Raw genomic sequence first — 16,911 nt, 5'->3', positions numbered from 1 at the left:
TAACTGTAGGTACAATCCCTGCGGTACGCGGCAGAGCTAGCAAGCGTAGCTACCTACATAGTAGTGTTAGCGAAACTGCCTTTGCCTGTACGTTTATTTAAAAAAAAAAAGGGGGATTTAGACCTGCCAATATTATGCATAATCTAGGGTCGATATAAGTTGAAGTGGAAATTGAAAATGACCGCAGATCAAAGAGGAACGTTTTATAGACAATAATAAATATTTCGCGAATGGAATTAACAGAGAAGTCCCTACTGAAGTGTCCAGAAGATTGAAGAGAAATACTAAAGCTAAAGAAAAGTTCTAATAGTTTTATGTTTGAGTTTATAATGAGTAATGTTATATTTTTTTTTATAGTAGGTAATAAGAAGTAAAAACTATTGCCTAAACAGAGCAACACTTCACAGGGCATGCAAGCAGCACGTCCTGAAAATGTCGCCCTGAGTCCATAAATTTGAGGCGTAAGATTTAAACCTCCTGAGCTTGCTATGTTGCTTAGCGGCAGAAATAAGCATGGCGATAGTACCCGAAAGGCTCTGTTACAAAAAGCTCCACTTCTACTAAAATTGTAAAACTAAGCTATAAAATGTCATTGATCTATGCCTGAGACAATTATTTTAATAGCAGTGTAATAGCAGTCTGTGGATCCAGGACGGTCTGCTGGACTATCTTTGAAAGCTTTCAGCAGACGTGTCGTGTTTGAGCTCAATCATTCGGCCCAGAATTAAGATGACATGCCAACTAGCGGCGATGCGGATGTTGGGTCGTGAAATTTTTGAAATTTAAATAAATCAATTCATAGTAGGAAGTAAGTATAGTTTCGTTTAATGGGCTACAAATATTTTTACTCCTTGGACACTAAAGTTTGTTGCAGATCACGCCAAGAGACGCGAGCCGAGCGAGAGCCATTATATCAAAACTCGAATTGGTCTACAATTCTTTAAATCGGGCTTTTAGCAGAACGTTTGTAAAACAAAAATCGGAAGAACAGGATATGCAAGTAAGTCTGTAAGTCCATTCTACTTTTTGCGATACACAGCTTATAGAGATACAAACGTCGAAATCGACGCCTCGATTGCGAGCGAGCACTAAGGCTACACAGAATGGTTTCCGCAGCGTCACAGGCGGATACGGTAACCGCGGAAGCTGTGTCAGAAGTTAAAGTTATAGAAATCAGAGGATTAGGATTATCTCAATTGATATCAGTATATTAAATATTAGATTCGCACGGTCGCAATATTTTATCTTTGCATTTTATATCGGAGTATCGATAGAAAATGGATTATGATATACGATTTAAAGTCGTAGGTTCATCCCATAAAACTATTTTTTGTGGGAGTTATAGGAACACTACTGTTTATCGCACAACCCTTTATTAAATGCGTAACAAGAATTGCCACAACTTGCGACCAACTTTTTCTGATAACATCATTCGTATAATCAGCTGTTAAAGTTGCGTGCAATTCTTGTGCCTGCGGGTCATGTGGTAGTCTGCGAACAACTTTTATGAACGTGAGTTCCCAAAATAGATGTCATTGTTATTCTGAACATGACGTATTCTGAATTCTGATGTATTTGCCGATAACCCGATGACTTCCGCATGAACAACCTACTTATCTACCTTCCTTTTACGGTGTAGAGTAGGAACAATTTATAAAAAAAATACAGACATAGAATGAAATTAATAAAACGAAAATCTGTGGTATCAACGAAAACTTTAATACGTCTTAAGTATCGTAGAAAAGTTTTGCATTTATTACAAATAAATTTTAACAAATCATAGGCAATTTATCTCACTAACTTCAAAAGTTTTTCATAATTTCTATGAAAATGTATTTAGCCTCATTCTACGATAAAGGTAGGTGTCGGCATCTATTATAAAGATACATAATTCTTATGCTAGAATTAGCGTCGCCATTTTATGCAAGATACCTTAATGTATTTTTAGCAAACTTCCTTCAAAAACGAGAAGGCTATCTCTATCGGTTGCTTTTTTTAATGTATGTTCGGGCATAACTCCGTCATTTATAAATAGATTTACGAAGTTTTCCAAAGGTCCCATTTTAATTTCATATCTAAGATCTGATGTTTCAGAGACAGACAATGGAACTCTTCGTCGGTATTTTTTTGTTACCAAAAAATTATATAAAGAGTATTCTAATAACCCAAAAGTATATGTCCCCCAGCCTATCCCCCGGATGTTCTTAGCTTACATGTGCAAATCACACCTTCCAGCCAGTACGTACCTTCTTTGTTGCTAAATTTAAAAATACAACAATATTTGTTCCATTTGTTATGTTTTAGTCCCGATCTTTTGGCTTATCTACACACTGGCAATTTTTTTAGGTTAGTATAGTAAGTACCCTTCTAAATGCCTTTATAAATTTTTGATGCAAATGAACATTCCTTTGTTAAATTTATGTTATAAAATTTAATAATTTAGATAAGAGACTAGTGTTCATTTCCACTGCATTTTAGTTTAATTTATTAACTCTGTGTTTCAGACAACCAAAATATATCTAGATGCAACGAAGTTGTTGCAATATACATATTATATTTGCATATTGTATAATTAGTACGTCATGTAAAGTGGCCAAAAGCCAAAAATGCAGTTATAATGCATTAAATGCAATTAATAATGCAGAGGTAAGTTCTTATAAAAATTGATTTAAAGGACTCTCATACAAGCAAAAAGAGATTGAAAAACTACATTATTTTCAATCTGCTAGCTATTTTGAAGGTAAAGTACATTCAAAAAAGCTAGTAGACTAGAGTTCCGATGTGTAAAGGTACAACGGATGCGATGTATTTTGCCATTGTTGCAAATTCTCTAACCGTTTATTTGAACGATATATTTGGTGTTTAATATATTATTCTATAAACGTTTTCCTGAGCGATCTAACAGTAGGTACCGAGTATCAACTTACTAGCAGAATGACAAAATAATGTAACTTGAGATTTGAGAACGCAAAAGCAGTTTTTTAGCTGAATAGGTAAATGTAGGTACAGTAGGTGTAAAAAATACGGAACAAATGTTTACCGTTCTAAGTCACAAATGTTTTTAGATTTTTATTTTTAACCTATTCCATGTAAGTAATAAAGTATCTACTTAACTACAGCGAAAATATCAGTTATCCTATCTTCAGGTGTTAATTAATAACCTCGACAAATTACGTATATATATATATGCAGTCTGAGCCATACAATATCTAACACAGTGTCGAGTTTGAGGTACAATTATTAATCTGTTGTGTGGTCAAAATATTGAATGTAAATATATATATATGAAACGAAATATATATACTTAAAATGAAATATTCAGCCTCTTTAATTAGTATACCTCGCATTAGAGCGTATGCAAGCAAGAACACATCACCAGCAAATTAACGATGAATTACTTACGAATTTTAGGTGAGGAATGTGGTTGAGAACTTAACTTTTCACGACACCTTTTAGACACAGGTTTGTTTATACCATTTTTGTTCTTTGCAGCGAAGTAGGACTCGCACGCGCCACGTACCTACCAGGCTAGGCATTTGTCAAATGGACCAACGCGTGTTCCATAAACCGGTTAATTTAGGCTTATTAAACGTTATGAAATCGTTCGCTGAATTAGAACGGTAACCTATTGCATTTCAGTGCGTCCAATCATTAAACCGGTAAAACGCAGAATTAAAAGAAACTGGTTATTAACCAAAATTTTCCGGTAAATTGAAACCGGTTCCGAGCGCTGGCTATATAATCATTTCGCTAGGAGACAGAACGCCCGACAGCATAATTCAGACCTCCAAAGTTGTTTATCCATCCCTCAATGGCATGCAGGCCGATTCGGTATTTATGGTGACACGAAATTTAGCTAGCCACTGTTGAAAGTTACCATAAAATAACGCCCAAACCATTAAACATCGTGTTATTGCACTTGTCAAACGAAATTAAATGAACTTACGTTGAATGCAAAATCTGGACAAGTTATTTAGTGGCAAATTTCCACAGCACGACTAGCATGGGCAGGAGACAATTATATCCCCGGGGAAAGGATATAAATTTATCTTCTCCCACAGCTTTATCAACTCTCACTGGCGCACAAGTGGAAATAATATCAATATAACATATGTGGTTAATAAACGGGGGCAAACTTCTCCTATTCCATGGGGATATAATCCCCGCAGAGGCTAGCTAAATTTGGTGTCAAGTAAGATAGTGACTCGGCCTGCTGGGTTTTCTAAATAAATAGGTAGCACGGTGCAGCTCAAGGTGGAGAGCTTTCATTATAGATTAGAAGGAACCCATATTATTATGAATAATATAAGGAAGCCGGAAGAGCATTTCAGAATGCGGTGCGTATTGCAAACAAGGAAGCTAATCGCCACGTTTCCATGGGATATAAACTATTTTATTTACTTGAAGGTTACGTAAACTAAATGGTGATTTGAAGTTGAATTAGTTTAGTAAATATTATTTATTATTGATGGGCAAAGCAGCTGGTCCAAATAAGAATACAATATAACTAACTATTTTTATTTATTTTTTATTTATACTCTTTATTTGCACACAAATAAAAATACAGAAGAAAAATAAAAGAAAACACAGACAGAAGAAGTATACAAAAGGCGGCCTTATCGCTTTGTAGCGATTTCTTCCAGGCAACCTTAGGATAAGGAAAACAAAACGATAACATACTACTACATACACAACTATTGACTATAAACTGAATAAAACTTCGCAGGTCGTGCCAGGATTACGTTCTTCCTGTGCCGCCCTGTGTTCATCAACCTGAGGCTGAAGTGTTAAGCCTAATGTGCCTGTTATTCCACCGGCAACAACTCCATTCACATCGGAACACATCAATGCTGCTTGGCGGCAGAAATAAGCATGGCGATAGTCAGTGGCGTGCATAGAAGGTATGCACAGGGTATGCCCCTATTTTGTAGGGATGGATGGGTGGATATTTGTTACTCTTTCACGCAAAATCTATTGAACCAATGTTACTGAATTTTGGAATAGAAATAGATTATACTTTGGATTAACACGTCGGCTGCTTTTTAGGCTATTTTTTATATGAAAATGTACGGTTCCCGCAGGATTCATGGAAAAAAAAAGGCGATTATCCTATCTATATTGATTTATATTTTAATAATAATTTTAATTTTAATGATAATCCTTTTAAAAGGTTAAGGGAGAGTAAGGACAGTCATACTGAGGTCTAGGAAAAACGATTGAACCTTACTGACGTCATTAATGGATTAACATATCCTCTGAACTCAGCAGCGACACTGCTTGCATAGACGATGTCGGCATTTACCACGAGATTGAAGAAATATCTAATTGCTGTGTTTCAACTTTACACTGTAGGTTCTAATTATTTACTTATTTGAATGCTGGTTACCCCTTTATTCTTTTTAAGCCATTAAGTAGTCGCGCAGAACAGATTTGTATAAAAAAAATCATAATTTGGGCAATAGGACAGTATACTTTTGAACTACCCGCCTTATAAAAAGGTGTTTACGGTCTAGTCATAATAGATATTTAAAAATAAATACTGACAAAGATATCAATGAATGCATACAAAGTAAATTAGTGTAATCAATGTACTTACGATATGAAGCATACTATGCTCGAACAGCTGTTAAAAATGCCTTTTCCGACATACAATAAACTTGCGTGGAGACCAAACGAAAACACAACACAACGGTATATTTACTGTTTCATTCACTTATGTTTTACTCTTTTTCAATTCCAATTGAAAACAAAAAAGCACAATTCGCGAATTAAAACAAAAAACCTTATAATCTTTTATCAGTTGGTTGTAAGAACTGCGAACGCACAGTAGTCACGAATAAACGCGACACACGTCTCGTCCTCAGACGTTCTCAATACCATTTGATAATTATCAAAAAAATATTTGAACGAATGGATAAACGCCGACGTTATATTCATTCATTCCTTGAGCCAAACGCAAGCCGAACAGTCGGCAGCCAGCGAACAGTGTTTGTATTCTCTGTACATTTAAATGAAAAAAACAAACACGATATTTTTATCACTTTACGACTATTGCAATTTGGAATAATCGCGTCGCAATTGTTGTTTTTGGCTGAACTTAAGGGTATTAGGATACTATTCTGTATTGCACTCAATAGATGACAACTGTCACTTGTCAGCCAAACGGTTAACGCTGTCAAGATTTCCTAATGGTGGCCCATAGTCAAAACAAAAATGAATGAGTTGTTTGGAATATACTGACATTATTGAAAAGTATTGCCAGCCTAAATAATGTTATTTACTATATATCCGTTTCATAATTTGATGCAGTCGATTAACACTCTATTTAGTATTTAATTTATAAATCTAAATTAAATTGGTCGTGATAAGACGTAATGCAATTAAATGGTATTTTTGTGGTATTTTTCTAACTAGAACCATTTCAAGATTCAATAAAGTGTTTTTTTTTACAGTGGCTGACAACGAGTTTATTAATAGATGGTGCTAAACGGCGGTGAAGTGTCTTCTTTGTATGTATCACTATGTATTTGTGATAAGTTCACAACGACCACTGTTAAACGAAGTCACGAGTAGCCACTAGTTAATTTTAGTTGAGTTCTTGGCTAGTTGATTTACTACAACTTATTATAAAACAGATTTATTTTAAAAATATTTTTAAAACTTATATTAGGTATCATGAAGTTTAGTGAACACACTAAACTTTATGATAATATTAATTAATAATATGTTTTTTTCTTTGAAAATAGGACATGGACTAGCTAAGATCTATTTTGGTGCCGCTTTTATTAATTTTTTTTTTTGACAGATTTGCTGTGCGGTCAGTAGAGAGTCAGTGCCTTAGACAATATATTATTTTAATTTAGTAGACTGGCAACATTTATTCATACGTCCATTTTCTTCTATCAAACTGCAAACTTAAAAAAAACGACGTCGAAAAAGAAATCCTTTTTGTCGGTTAGAAAAGATAAGTTCTGGTTAGATAATGTGAAATATTTACGGTTGATGTGGTTCAATTTTTATTTCGCTCTTTCAATACCTCTGACGCATTAAAAACATCTGTGTAACGGTAAGTTTAATTGCATCTGAGTAATGTTTGTATCATAGAAAGTGACCGTTGTCGTTTGTCGGGCGTCTGCCTAATATATGATCCAGTTTCACATCTCGTTTTATATCCGTATATTCGATACGGTTATAAATGTACTGGCCCGCAATTATAATATCTTGTAGCTAATTAATATAGCTTGAGGAAGCCATTTCGATATTGCGGCGAGAGTTAACGCTGCTTGTCTGATTCATCAAATTCTGTGCGTTTTACGTCTTTCTGTCGCGTTTAATTCGGTAACTGAGTGCCAACAACGCAAGACAACACTCCTTCTATCCGTTATTATTTACGTATTGTGTAAATGAATGTTCAAATAATTGAAAATCAAAACCGGAAAATTCGTAGGTATTAGATATCGTTGTTCGTAACAATAGACTTGTATTGCCATAAATTGCTTCTTTCATGATTTCAGGTTTTTCTTAGTGTTCTAAAAGCGATATAATTGCACGATTCTGCATGCATGCTGCAGTAAGTACCTGCAATCCTTGACCTTGGTAGGGAATAACGTATAAGGTCGCGCAAGATGCATATTTAGTGCAAAAATTGGATTTCATGGTTAACAAGAATCCTTTTTAATAAAAACTCAACCTGTATGTATATTGTATGCAATGTAAGACTAAACTTGGCATTCAAATAAAGTCTTTGTGGAGTATTCAAGCATAATTGAAGGTGTCATTTGCATTCATTGTGCATCATAAATAATTTTGTAGAGCCTTTAAGTTCCCTTAATAAACAGTTTATGGTATGTTGTAAATACACATCATGTATGTACACCATACTGTAAACTAACCAAACAACAAATACAGTACAGTACAGTACAATTGTTAAATGGCACTCAAAAATAAATTGTGTATTCCTCTCAAAAATTCCTTGTCATCTCATACTCATAAATTGGTAGATTTTTGCTTATTAGGTAAAAGTTTTTTACATTTCAGAGCAAGTTCTTCCTTTGGGGTAGACCTCAATCTTATGTTTATGGTTTAAACTACTGTGAGTGATATTCATATATATAGCAAAACCCTAAATATAATTCTGTAAAAAGCTGCAATCATATATTGGGACATAGAAACATCTGTGACTACTTTGAATCTCTTTAAAGTCCATATCAGTGTCACAAATTATATGTGAATTCAGCTATTAATATAGGTATTCTGTTGATAGGAAGACACAGTGACTTTTTTTTTGTTGCACAACACCCTAGTCAATTTGTCTGCTTGATGTATTTTGTTAATTGGTAGTGGAAAAAATATAAAGAAAATTAAATGAATAGTCTTATGTATAAGAAGTGGCGCAGTGCTGTATAATCAATAAAATCAATTATTTGGTCAGCTGCTTCCAAATTTCTAAATGCAGAAATTAATGTTTCTTTTTTTTTTACCTGGTTTTGTAAACTTCAGTTATTTACTTCAGTTTTGCCATTAATAAAAACCTGTATATTTGTAACTTAATAGGTAGATAATTTCAAATCTATAAAGGGTTAAATAAAAAACACTAGAAAGCTGGCTGCCTGTAGTTGTTTAAATTAAAACTAACAACTTTTGTACTACAAATATTCAATATTTCATATCTGTATGAAATATTTAATATTATAATAGTAACTAGTAGAGACTTGTTACTACTTTTTAATGTAACATTGACAATGTGAGCAAATTATAATTTGACTACTTTTTATATTATTTGTTTCAAAGTGTAATGTCACATTTCATTAATTTTTATGTATGAAATAATTATTATAAACACATTACAAAAATAACATGATTTACTATTTTTCTTTTGTATGAAATATATTAATTATCCATGGTACCTTCCTGTAATACTGTTGCACGAAGTATGGCACCTATACTGTTCATTGCCGTCATTCAATGTTTTTTGGACAGCAATGCTCAATGGAATCTATTCCATGATGGGTGGAAAGCATTGTTCCGTGAATTACGTGACCTTTATTTCATTATTTGCAGAGTATCAATATAGTATACTTTATTAATATCATGTCTTTAAAATGTTTAATGTCATCTTTAATTCATTTGTCATATATAAATTATGTAGTTCTATCTAGTTAGTGTTAGTGGCCCTGCCGTACTGACAACATATAAAATAAATAAATTATAAATTAATACTGAAATTTGAAAAGTAATACCTACAAAGGTTTTAGTTTTAATGATAGGATCAATAAGGCTGAGAATTTTCTGGTATTTTTTATTTAACCCTGTATATAAATAACAAAAATATATCTATGAAGCATCTACAACAATGCCAGACATTTAAATTCTAAATAATTGTATATGGCTAAGTAACAAAGACAAAGACCATTGTATATAATAAAAAGAGTTGCATTCTTGCAGTCGCATGCCATGCATTATGTGCATAAATTTCACTGTTTACTTGATACATTAATAGTCATAGAAACCTGTGTGAGAATTTATAAATAGCTTATGCATGTTATTTATAGTGGCATAATGCAAACAGTTCTTATATGTTGATTATATTACACAGGCCTTAATTTAAAGGTGTAAGTATAAACTCAAAAGAATTTTTACGTACACCCAGCCATTGACAAATTTTTGCTTTGTTAGTCTAATAGATTAATATATTAACATTCACAATTAATGCTACAAAATCCAATAATAGGATAAAAAAACAGCCTACTTCACAACTAATCATTTCATGTAGGTGACTTATCTTAATCACTAAATAGTTTGTCCGATCTGACTTCAATTTATTTTGATTGAAAAGAATCATCAAGATTTGTTTAAGATATGGAGTAAAAAAAATTAATAATTGCCGAATGCCTTTTTATGAAGTTGGTTAAATAGTGTAAAGTGAGCACCCTGTATTAGTGACTTCAAAAAATTGTATTATCTATGGTGCAGCTTGTATGAAGTTAAAAAGTAGATCTTCCAGTTCAACAAAGGTCATCAGTTTTGCATCAGAGGAATTTAACTCAATTTAGCATGATTTGCTGTGTTGTTCTGTTTATTTTATTTTCTTTGTTTATTTAAATGGTTGTTATTATTGATAAGTGTAGCATGAAATTCATATATCAGTGCAACATTATTGCCTGCCCTGTCTTTCTCAAATAGCAGACAGAGCTTGGACTCTCCCTTTTTCATTTTGGTTAGGCCTGGCAGCTTAGATATATTTAACAGAAGTATGGACACCTAAATCTTTTCTTGTTAGAACTGTCTGATTTTAGCAGATTTAAAATTTTGGTGTATAATCGTAGCTACATGTCTTTATACTAAAAAGGATTGCTTAGTTCAGGTCTATTCACACTAAATAAGAACAATTTTCCGAATTTTACTAAACAGATAATTAATTTATCAATATTATTTTTAATTATAATTGAATATGGAATAGTAAATTATTTTTAGTTTAGATGAAGTATCAAAGGTTATATTAATGTATTTAATTTCATTCAAGATTACCATAAAATATGGAGGACGAAAATGAATATAAGAAGTTACCAACAGATGAAAAATGTGTTCATAAGCTATGGAAAGCCAGAGTAGCAGGATATGAAGAAGCTATTAAACTTTTTAACCAGATTGACGATGAAAAGTCCCCAGAGTGGAATAAATATTTGGGCCTTATAAAGAAATTTGTTACAGACAGTAATGCAGTTGCCCAAGAAAGAGGTCAGTAATTTCATAATAAAATATTTATATCATCGCATTTTAATAGAGACAGATTTAGTCTGCTTAACAATATGGTAAATATGGGATCCTTAAGATTTGGTCATCCGCCCATCACAAACACATGAACACCAAACACGTCACAGCCAATATTTTTTAAAGTTATAGAGGTGGTATTGGGAATAGCTGTATATCATAGTGACTCAATATTCACAGTGGGCTTAACTTGTATTATTTAAAATTAGTTTAATTTATAATAAAAGGGTCAAAAAATAATAGAATCGAATTCCAGCTTGACCCCTAAGCTATGGCTAATTGAGGTTCTTTTAAAAAGCAGTTACCCTGTGTTCGGAGGCATTTGCTACCATTTGTATTTGCATTTGTTACTAAGGTTTTTAACAAGTAAGGAAAATAACCATTTTTTAATAGCTTTCTGTCTTGACTTAGGGCATAGTGTATAAAAACTGAACATTTTAGGTTTAACAAATTTCCACCAGGTTTGGAAGCGGCGCTCGTTTTCGTGGAAAACTGTGGACATGCTGGCAAGACTACCGGTGAGGTTATGTCCGGCATCGTCGCTAAGTGCATCGCCGCGCCGAAAACTAAGACAAAAGATCTTGCCTTGCAGGTATGCTACACATATTGTTCTACCAATTTAATAACTGCCTCGTTGGTGTAGTACATACTGATCTGCAGTAATTTTTTTTTATTTTACTACAAGTTAACCGACGACTGCAATCTTACCTGATGTTAAGTGTTCATGCTTTCTAAAATGGTAGCGGGATACCCTGTTAAGGAGTATCCCAGCTATATAAATAAATATACTGCGCACATCGCTATCTAACCCAAAGTAAGCATAGCTTGTGTTAAGGATACTAAAAAGACTGATGAGTATTTTAATTTTTAATATACCTAAATACTTATAATATACTAAAAAACAATCAATCGAACCCACGGCCTCGGACTCAGAAAGCACGGTCACTGCCCACTGCGGCAATCAGCCGTCTAAGATATCTTAGTTGGTCGCTTAGTTGGAAAATCTCTCTGGAGATAGTGCTGGTGTGTCTTTCTCCTCGAGAAGAAGCCGGCAAGAAATTCAGCAGTTGCTCTTTTCCACTATCAACTTTTTACATTTTAACATTCATTTTTCTATCTTGTGAGAAATGAAAGCGGAGCCGGATCTTTCCAAGCAACCTTGTCATTAGGAAATTAATCATTTGCATGGTAACTTGCTGTAATAAAAATGTGTTTTAACTATTTCTTTAAATGTATGCATTGATAGATCCCTATTCCCTAATAGCCTGTTACTATCTTGGACTGCATCATCACTGAAAGAAATCAGATACAGCCCTAACATCACATGCAAAAGTAAAAGAAATGACTCGAGTCACTTTACGCGTCGCGTAGCGTAGGTACTATGCACGTGTCGGTCTTTTATCTTCAATGGGGTTAGAACGTTTCAACACTTAGAACGTTTTGAATTAGTTTGTATGGAATTATAAATATGCTTTTATTTATTTAATATTTTTAATACTTATGCACCCTTCAACAGTATTTCGTAATTCTGTTGCACGTTGTATAACGCTTGTATCCATGAGATAAAAATGCGAAATTTGCGAACTTAGGTAACAAATAAACACACAGACACACACACTTGCATTTTTAACATTAGTATGGATTTCTATATCTAAAGTTTTTGTCTTCAGATCACGCTAATGTACATAGAAATTGAAAAACATGAAGTTGTCGAAGAGGAGCTACTTAAAGGCATGGAACAGAAGAATCCTAAAGTGGTAGCAGCCTGCGTTTCCGCACTCAACACCGCACTGAAGCAGTTTGGAAACAAAGTGATAGCCATCAAGCCCATGGTCAAGAAGATACCCATACTGTTGGCGGACAGAGATAAGGGTGTGCGAGATGAAATGAAGGCGCTTGTGGTTGAAATGCACAGGTTTGTGGATTTCTAACTGTAAAAAGTCAAAAGACAAAACTGTCTATAATCAAATACTCAGTTAGACCTATAGAAGACATATTAGATGCTTAATGCTCAGGGGCCTATAATTATAATAATATTGTTTATTTCTTTCATCAAAATTGCACATATAATGAGTTGACGAACTGGCTATCCTAGCTAGATTTTATCTGTGTTAAGGATAACCAGCTGTCGCCCCTGGAACATACATAAACAGATTGAAATTAAGACTATTATGTAGCTTTAATAGTAACTTAAAAAAAAAAAGAAATAATAATAATAAAAGGCCTATAATTTTGGTCTCCTTGCTGTCAAACAGTGGCGTGCATAGCCCTTGGACCCAGGGTATGCACAAGGTGTTCAGCACAAACATAAAGTAAAATTAAAATTTAGATTTTAGATAGGTATGTCGGTTTATAATCAAATTATTTTACGAAAGTTATATTTTTGATTGATTTAATACTATCGTCTATCTACTGCTAATTGAATAAAAGTACATACCCTGATTTACGTCACAAAATTATGACACACCATTCGGCAGCATTTTCTAAGCACACTGATGATGATAATATTTTTCCAACATATCATGTTTTTAGCGTCTTTGTGAAAATTATTAAGATCACAATATCCTTTATCATTCCACACTTTACGTATATTGGACAATAAAACAAAAGGAAAGCAAAATAATAGATTGGTATGTACAAAGCCGCTTAGCCAAGAAAAGTTTTCGTAATATTTATTATTAAACATAAGTACGTGTTACTTTATCACCTTTTTTTGGGATATTTGTAACATTGGTACACTCCTTCCTTTGCGAATGATTTCTAATTTTACGATATAGGGATAGAAATTAAAGTTTTCTCTAAGTACTTTTTCCAGGCACACTGAACCCAAACAAAGACCGCACAAATATGCTTTCATTATAAAATGAATGAATAAACTATAAATTAACCCTAACACATTAAACTATCACTACTCAAACTTTTACTAAAGGTTAAAGTTACTGAATTTATGCACTTGAACCGTTTATTTATCACCAACGCCATACAGCATTGTTCGAAGGTAAACAATAATGGCGATTGAATATGCTATAGATAATATTGCAATCGAAATTAGTCAAAATAGTCTTTAATTTTTTGTAAGTATGGGTACGAACGCTATTTTATTTTGATATGTAAACAATAAATAGAAACCATATTTATTGTTAACCCTCTCACTTTCCAATGATTCTTGGAAAACCTAAATTATTCATTTTTCAAAATTTAGACAGCGTTTGGTTTCATAGATTATTTTCAAAACTAAAGACTAACTCGATATTATTAGTTCCTTAATTTTCTTAAAAGACACTAAAAGGTATTTACATTTGTGAATAATGTTTTTAATTCTAAAAAAAGAATAATGACCGTTAACAACAATAACAAACCAAGCAAATCATTTTATTCATAAAAAAATCAAACACGTAATTGATTATCCACTTCCGTAAGCAGTGCTTATAGACACCCATACATAGAGAATTTATGAATGAAACTGTTCTTGTGTGAACCGATGCTAATCTTGTAAGTACAAGCGCACGATTATAACATTACACGACACACACTACTAACTTGCACGCACACATCTAGCAGGACGATTCTTTTTTTGGGCGTGCTTATTTTATTTGATATTTCTATGCAACAGTAGAGGGCGTCATATGTCGAGTGATTCTTAATAATGGATTTACCCTGCAATCGATAACATGAGATTTAAATAAAAATACGTATTTTTACGTGTTTTAAAAGGTAAATGTTTAGCGTTTACGGTTAAAAATTAAAATACGAAGTAGAAAATTTTATTTTGTACGCGAGGCGCATAGCCTCGCGCGCGCTGGTTGCGCTGTCGCCTGTCTAGCGACAATTGACCTAGAAGTTTGGCCGCTCATTACTAGATGGCGCTTTCATATATTTTTTACTTAGTGTTTTTTTAATTACAAAACTTTAATGGTCCTATCTGAAGGCTCTTTAAGACATTGAGGGTAGGGTATGCACTGATTATTTGCATATATGCAATGCACGCCACTGCTGTCAAAGGCCTACTTATAGTGAAATACAAGAAAGCTTTTAAAGTAATAATAACTGGGAGGCGAGTACGAAGTGAGAAATGCGAATTTTTAACTTAGAATGAAACTTAACCGATAAAAATTATTTAAACTTGCTTCTATTAAGAATTTTATAATATTACTAGCTGTTGCGTTTGTTTTTGTTTTTTGAGACACATGGACATGGACTTTAAATTTAGGTGTAGTCTGAAATTTTTAAGTTGTATATTCTTATGAAAAAAAAAACTATTCGCATAATCAATATCTGAAAATAACTGTCTGACCAGTCTCAGCTCTTCCTATCACCTACAAAAAATTGTAATCGTTATATCGTATCCTAAATTACTTCTATTACCTCCAAAAATATGTTTCCAAAGTTTCATGATGATCGGTTCAGTAGTTTTTGCGTGAAAGCGTAACAAACAAACTTACATTCACATTTATAATATATAGTAGGGATTAACATATAGGAAAGCGATTAGTGTAATCATATATACTTAAAAAAAATACGCAAACGTGGTCTTATTGATCGGAACCAATATCATCAAAGTTCCAAAAACTCTTATGCCCGTTTTCACAAACGAGGCCATGCCCCAATAAGTAACGCCTAATCTTAGGAGATTCATAGGCATACATGATAGTTCACCAATAGTTGTCACCTAAGAGTTGGTAAAACGGTTTTTTTTACAGACATCGCTTAAATCATTAGGCATTCGATTTAGGCGTTGCCTAAGTTTAGTAAAAACGGGCATTAGTGGAAGAATCCAATATTGTTCCAGATGGATTGGAGCAGCAGTGGAGCCCCACATAGCACCACTTCAAGCGGTGGTGCAACAGGAGCTGCGAGAGGCTTTCGGTGGCTCTGGAGGGGCTGCACCCACCAGATATCTGCGTTCTCAACAGAACAAAGTTAGAGACACACCGCCCACTGATGCTGCTGATGGTACGTATGTCTCTGGCTGGAATGAATTTACAGAAAGTGCTAAAAAAGTCGTACTAAAAATCACGAGGGATTGGATTTCACAGTCAAGAAATCACCAGTACCAGAGTTAGGAGTTCAATGGTAACCACCTGCGTATCTTGGACAGTACATTAACCTATCAAAAGCCGCAATGTGCGTTATTAAGTACATTTTGCCATAAATAGTGTATTATCAATTTATCACCAACATGTGGTAAAAATTGTCGAAACCGACCAATGAAAAGTAGCAAGTAGGAAAACGCTAATTTTATATTCAAGTGTCAATTTTTGAAATTGCTTCGCCTGTACCTTGCCATAAGACACTCTTAGCTTGTGATTATTAAAGATCATTTTTGGAATACTTACATGAACAATTTTTTTGAATACATGTCAGCTTAACATACAACCTTATATAGGTGGTGCAGATGATGAAGATGCGGAGACAGGAGGTGGAGACTCCCCAGACATAGACCCTTATGAGCTGTTGGACCCAGTGGAGATATTATCCAAACTGCCCAAAGATTTTTATGACAAGCTAGAAAACAAGAAGTGGCAAGAACGGAAAGAAGCTTTGGATGTGCTTGAGAATCTATTGAAAAATGCACCGAAGTTGGAGCCAGGGGATTATGCAGATTTAGTCAGAGCTTTAAAAAAGGTAACCGAATTACGAAATAATGATGAAGGTTCACCCTGTAAAAATATTAAATCAAAAGAATTTATTTATTTACATAAAAGTTTTCAAAAAAATTACTTAAATGTTACATGCTACATGCTACAGCTAGCATCAAAAAACCACCCAGGTTTTTAATATATGCTAACAGAGAATTAAGTCGAGGTACGTTAAGTACAGAACATTTAATGCCAATTTAACATGTTGTGCATAAATGATCATAATTGACTTAAAAAGTAGTTAGGAAGTAGTTCTTTTTAATATTACGAGGATTAATGTCGTCCTGCACATTAGTGCATATTTATTTTGCCATACAAACGAATTCAAAACATTCTAAGGGTGTTAAGACAACCCTGTTGAAGATAAAAGACTGACACGCGCATAGTACCTAATAAAGTAATTGGAGTCACATGATTTTTATTTGGCATGAAATATTAGGGCTGTATCTGATTTCTTTCAGTAAACACTATGGCAGTGGTTTACTCAACAACTACATGTATT

The 16,911-nt window shown here is 33.6% G+C and overlaps 2 protein-coding genes across 7 annotated transcripts in view; one reads left to right on the top strand and one right to left on the bottom strand.

Annotated features, from left to right (window-relative positions):
• The window catches only part of LOC120624947 (protein goliath), a 131,561-nt gene extending 125,678 nt beyond the window's left edge, over positions 1–5,883 (bottom strand). For both annotated transcript variants that reach the window (XM_039891785.1, XM_039891786.1), the window contains exon 1: positions 5,597–5,883. The gene's annotated coding sequence lies outside the window, so the exon portion shown is untranslated. The remainder of the gene's footprint in view (positions 1–5,596) is intronic.
• A 1,008-nt stretch (positions 5,884–6,891) lies between these two features.
• LOC120625461 (protein mini spindles) overlaps positions 6,892–16,911 on the top strand; it is a 47,175-nt gene continuing 37,155 nt past the window's right edge. For 4 of the 5 annotated variants that reach the window (XM_039892543.1, XM_039892541.1, XM_039892542.1 and 1 more), the window contains exons 1-6: positions 6,892–7,066; positions 10,523–10,737; positions 11,232–11,362; positions 12,441–12,685; positions 15,560–15,723; positions 16,157–16,395. In XM_039892543.1, the coding sequence (XP_039748477.1) occupies positions 10,536–10,737; positions 11,232–11,362; positions 12,441–12,685; positions 15,560–15,723; positions 16,157–16,395 (981 nt within the window). In that variant the 5' untranslated portion in view covers positions 6,892–7,066; positions 10,523–10,535. Of the gene's footprint in view, positions 7,067–7,514; positions 7,571–10,522; positions 10,738–11,231; positions 11,363–12,440; positions 12,686–15,559; positions 15,724–16,156; positions 16,396–16,911 lie in introns of all 5 variants that reach the window. The other variant, XM_039892540.1, reaches the window with a different exon arrangement.

Source organism: Pararge aegeria, chromosome 7, assembly GCF_905163445.1.
Source record: "Pararge aegeria chromosome 7, ilParAegt1.1, whole genome shotgun sequence".
Classification (NCBI taxonomy): Eukaryota; Metazoa; Arthropoda; class Insecta; order Lepidoptera; family Nymphalidae; genus Pararge; species Pararge aegeria.
This window is presented reverse-complemented; position numbering and strand designations above follow the sequence as displayed.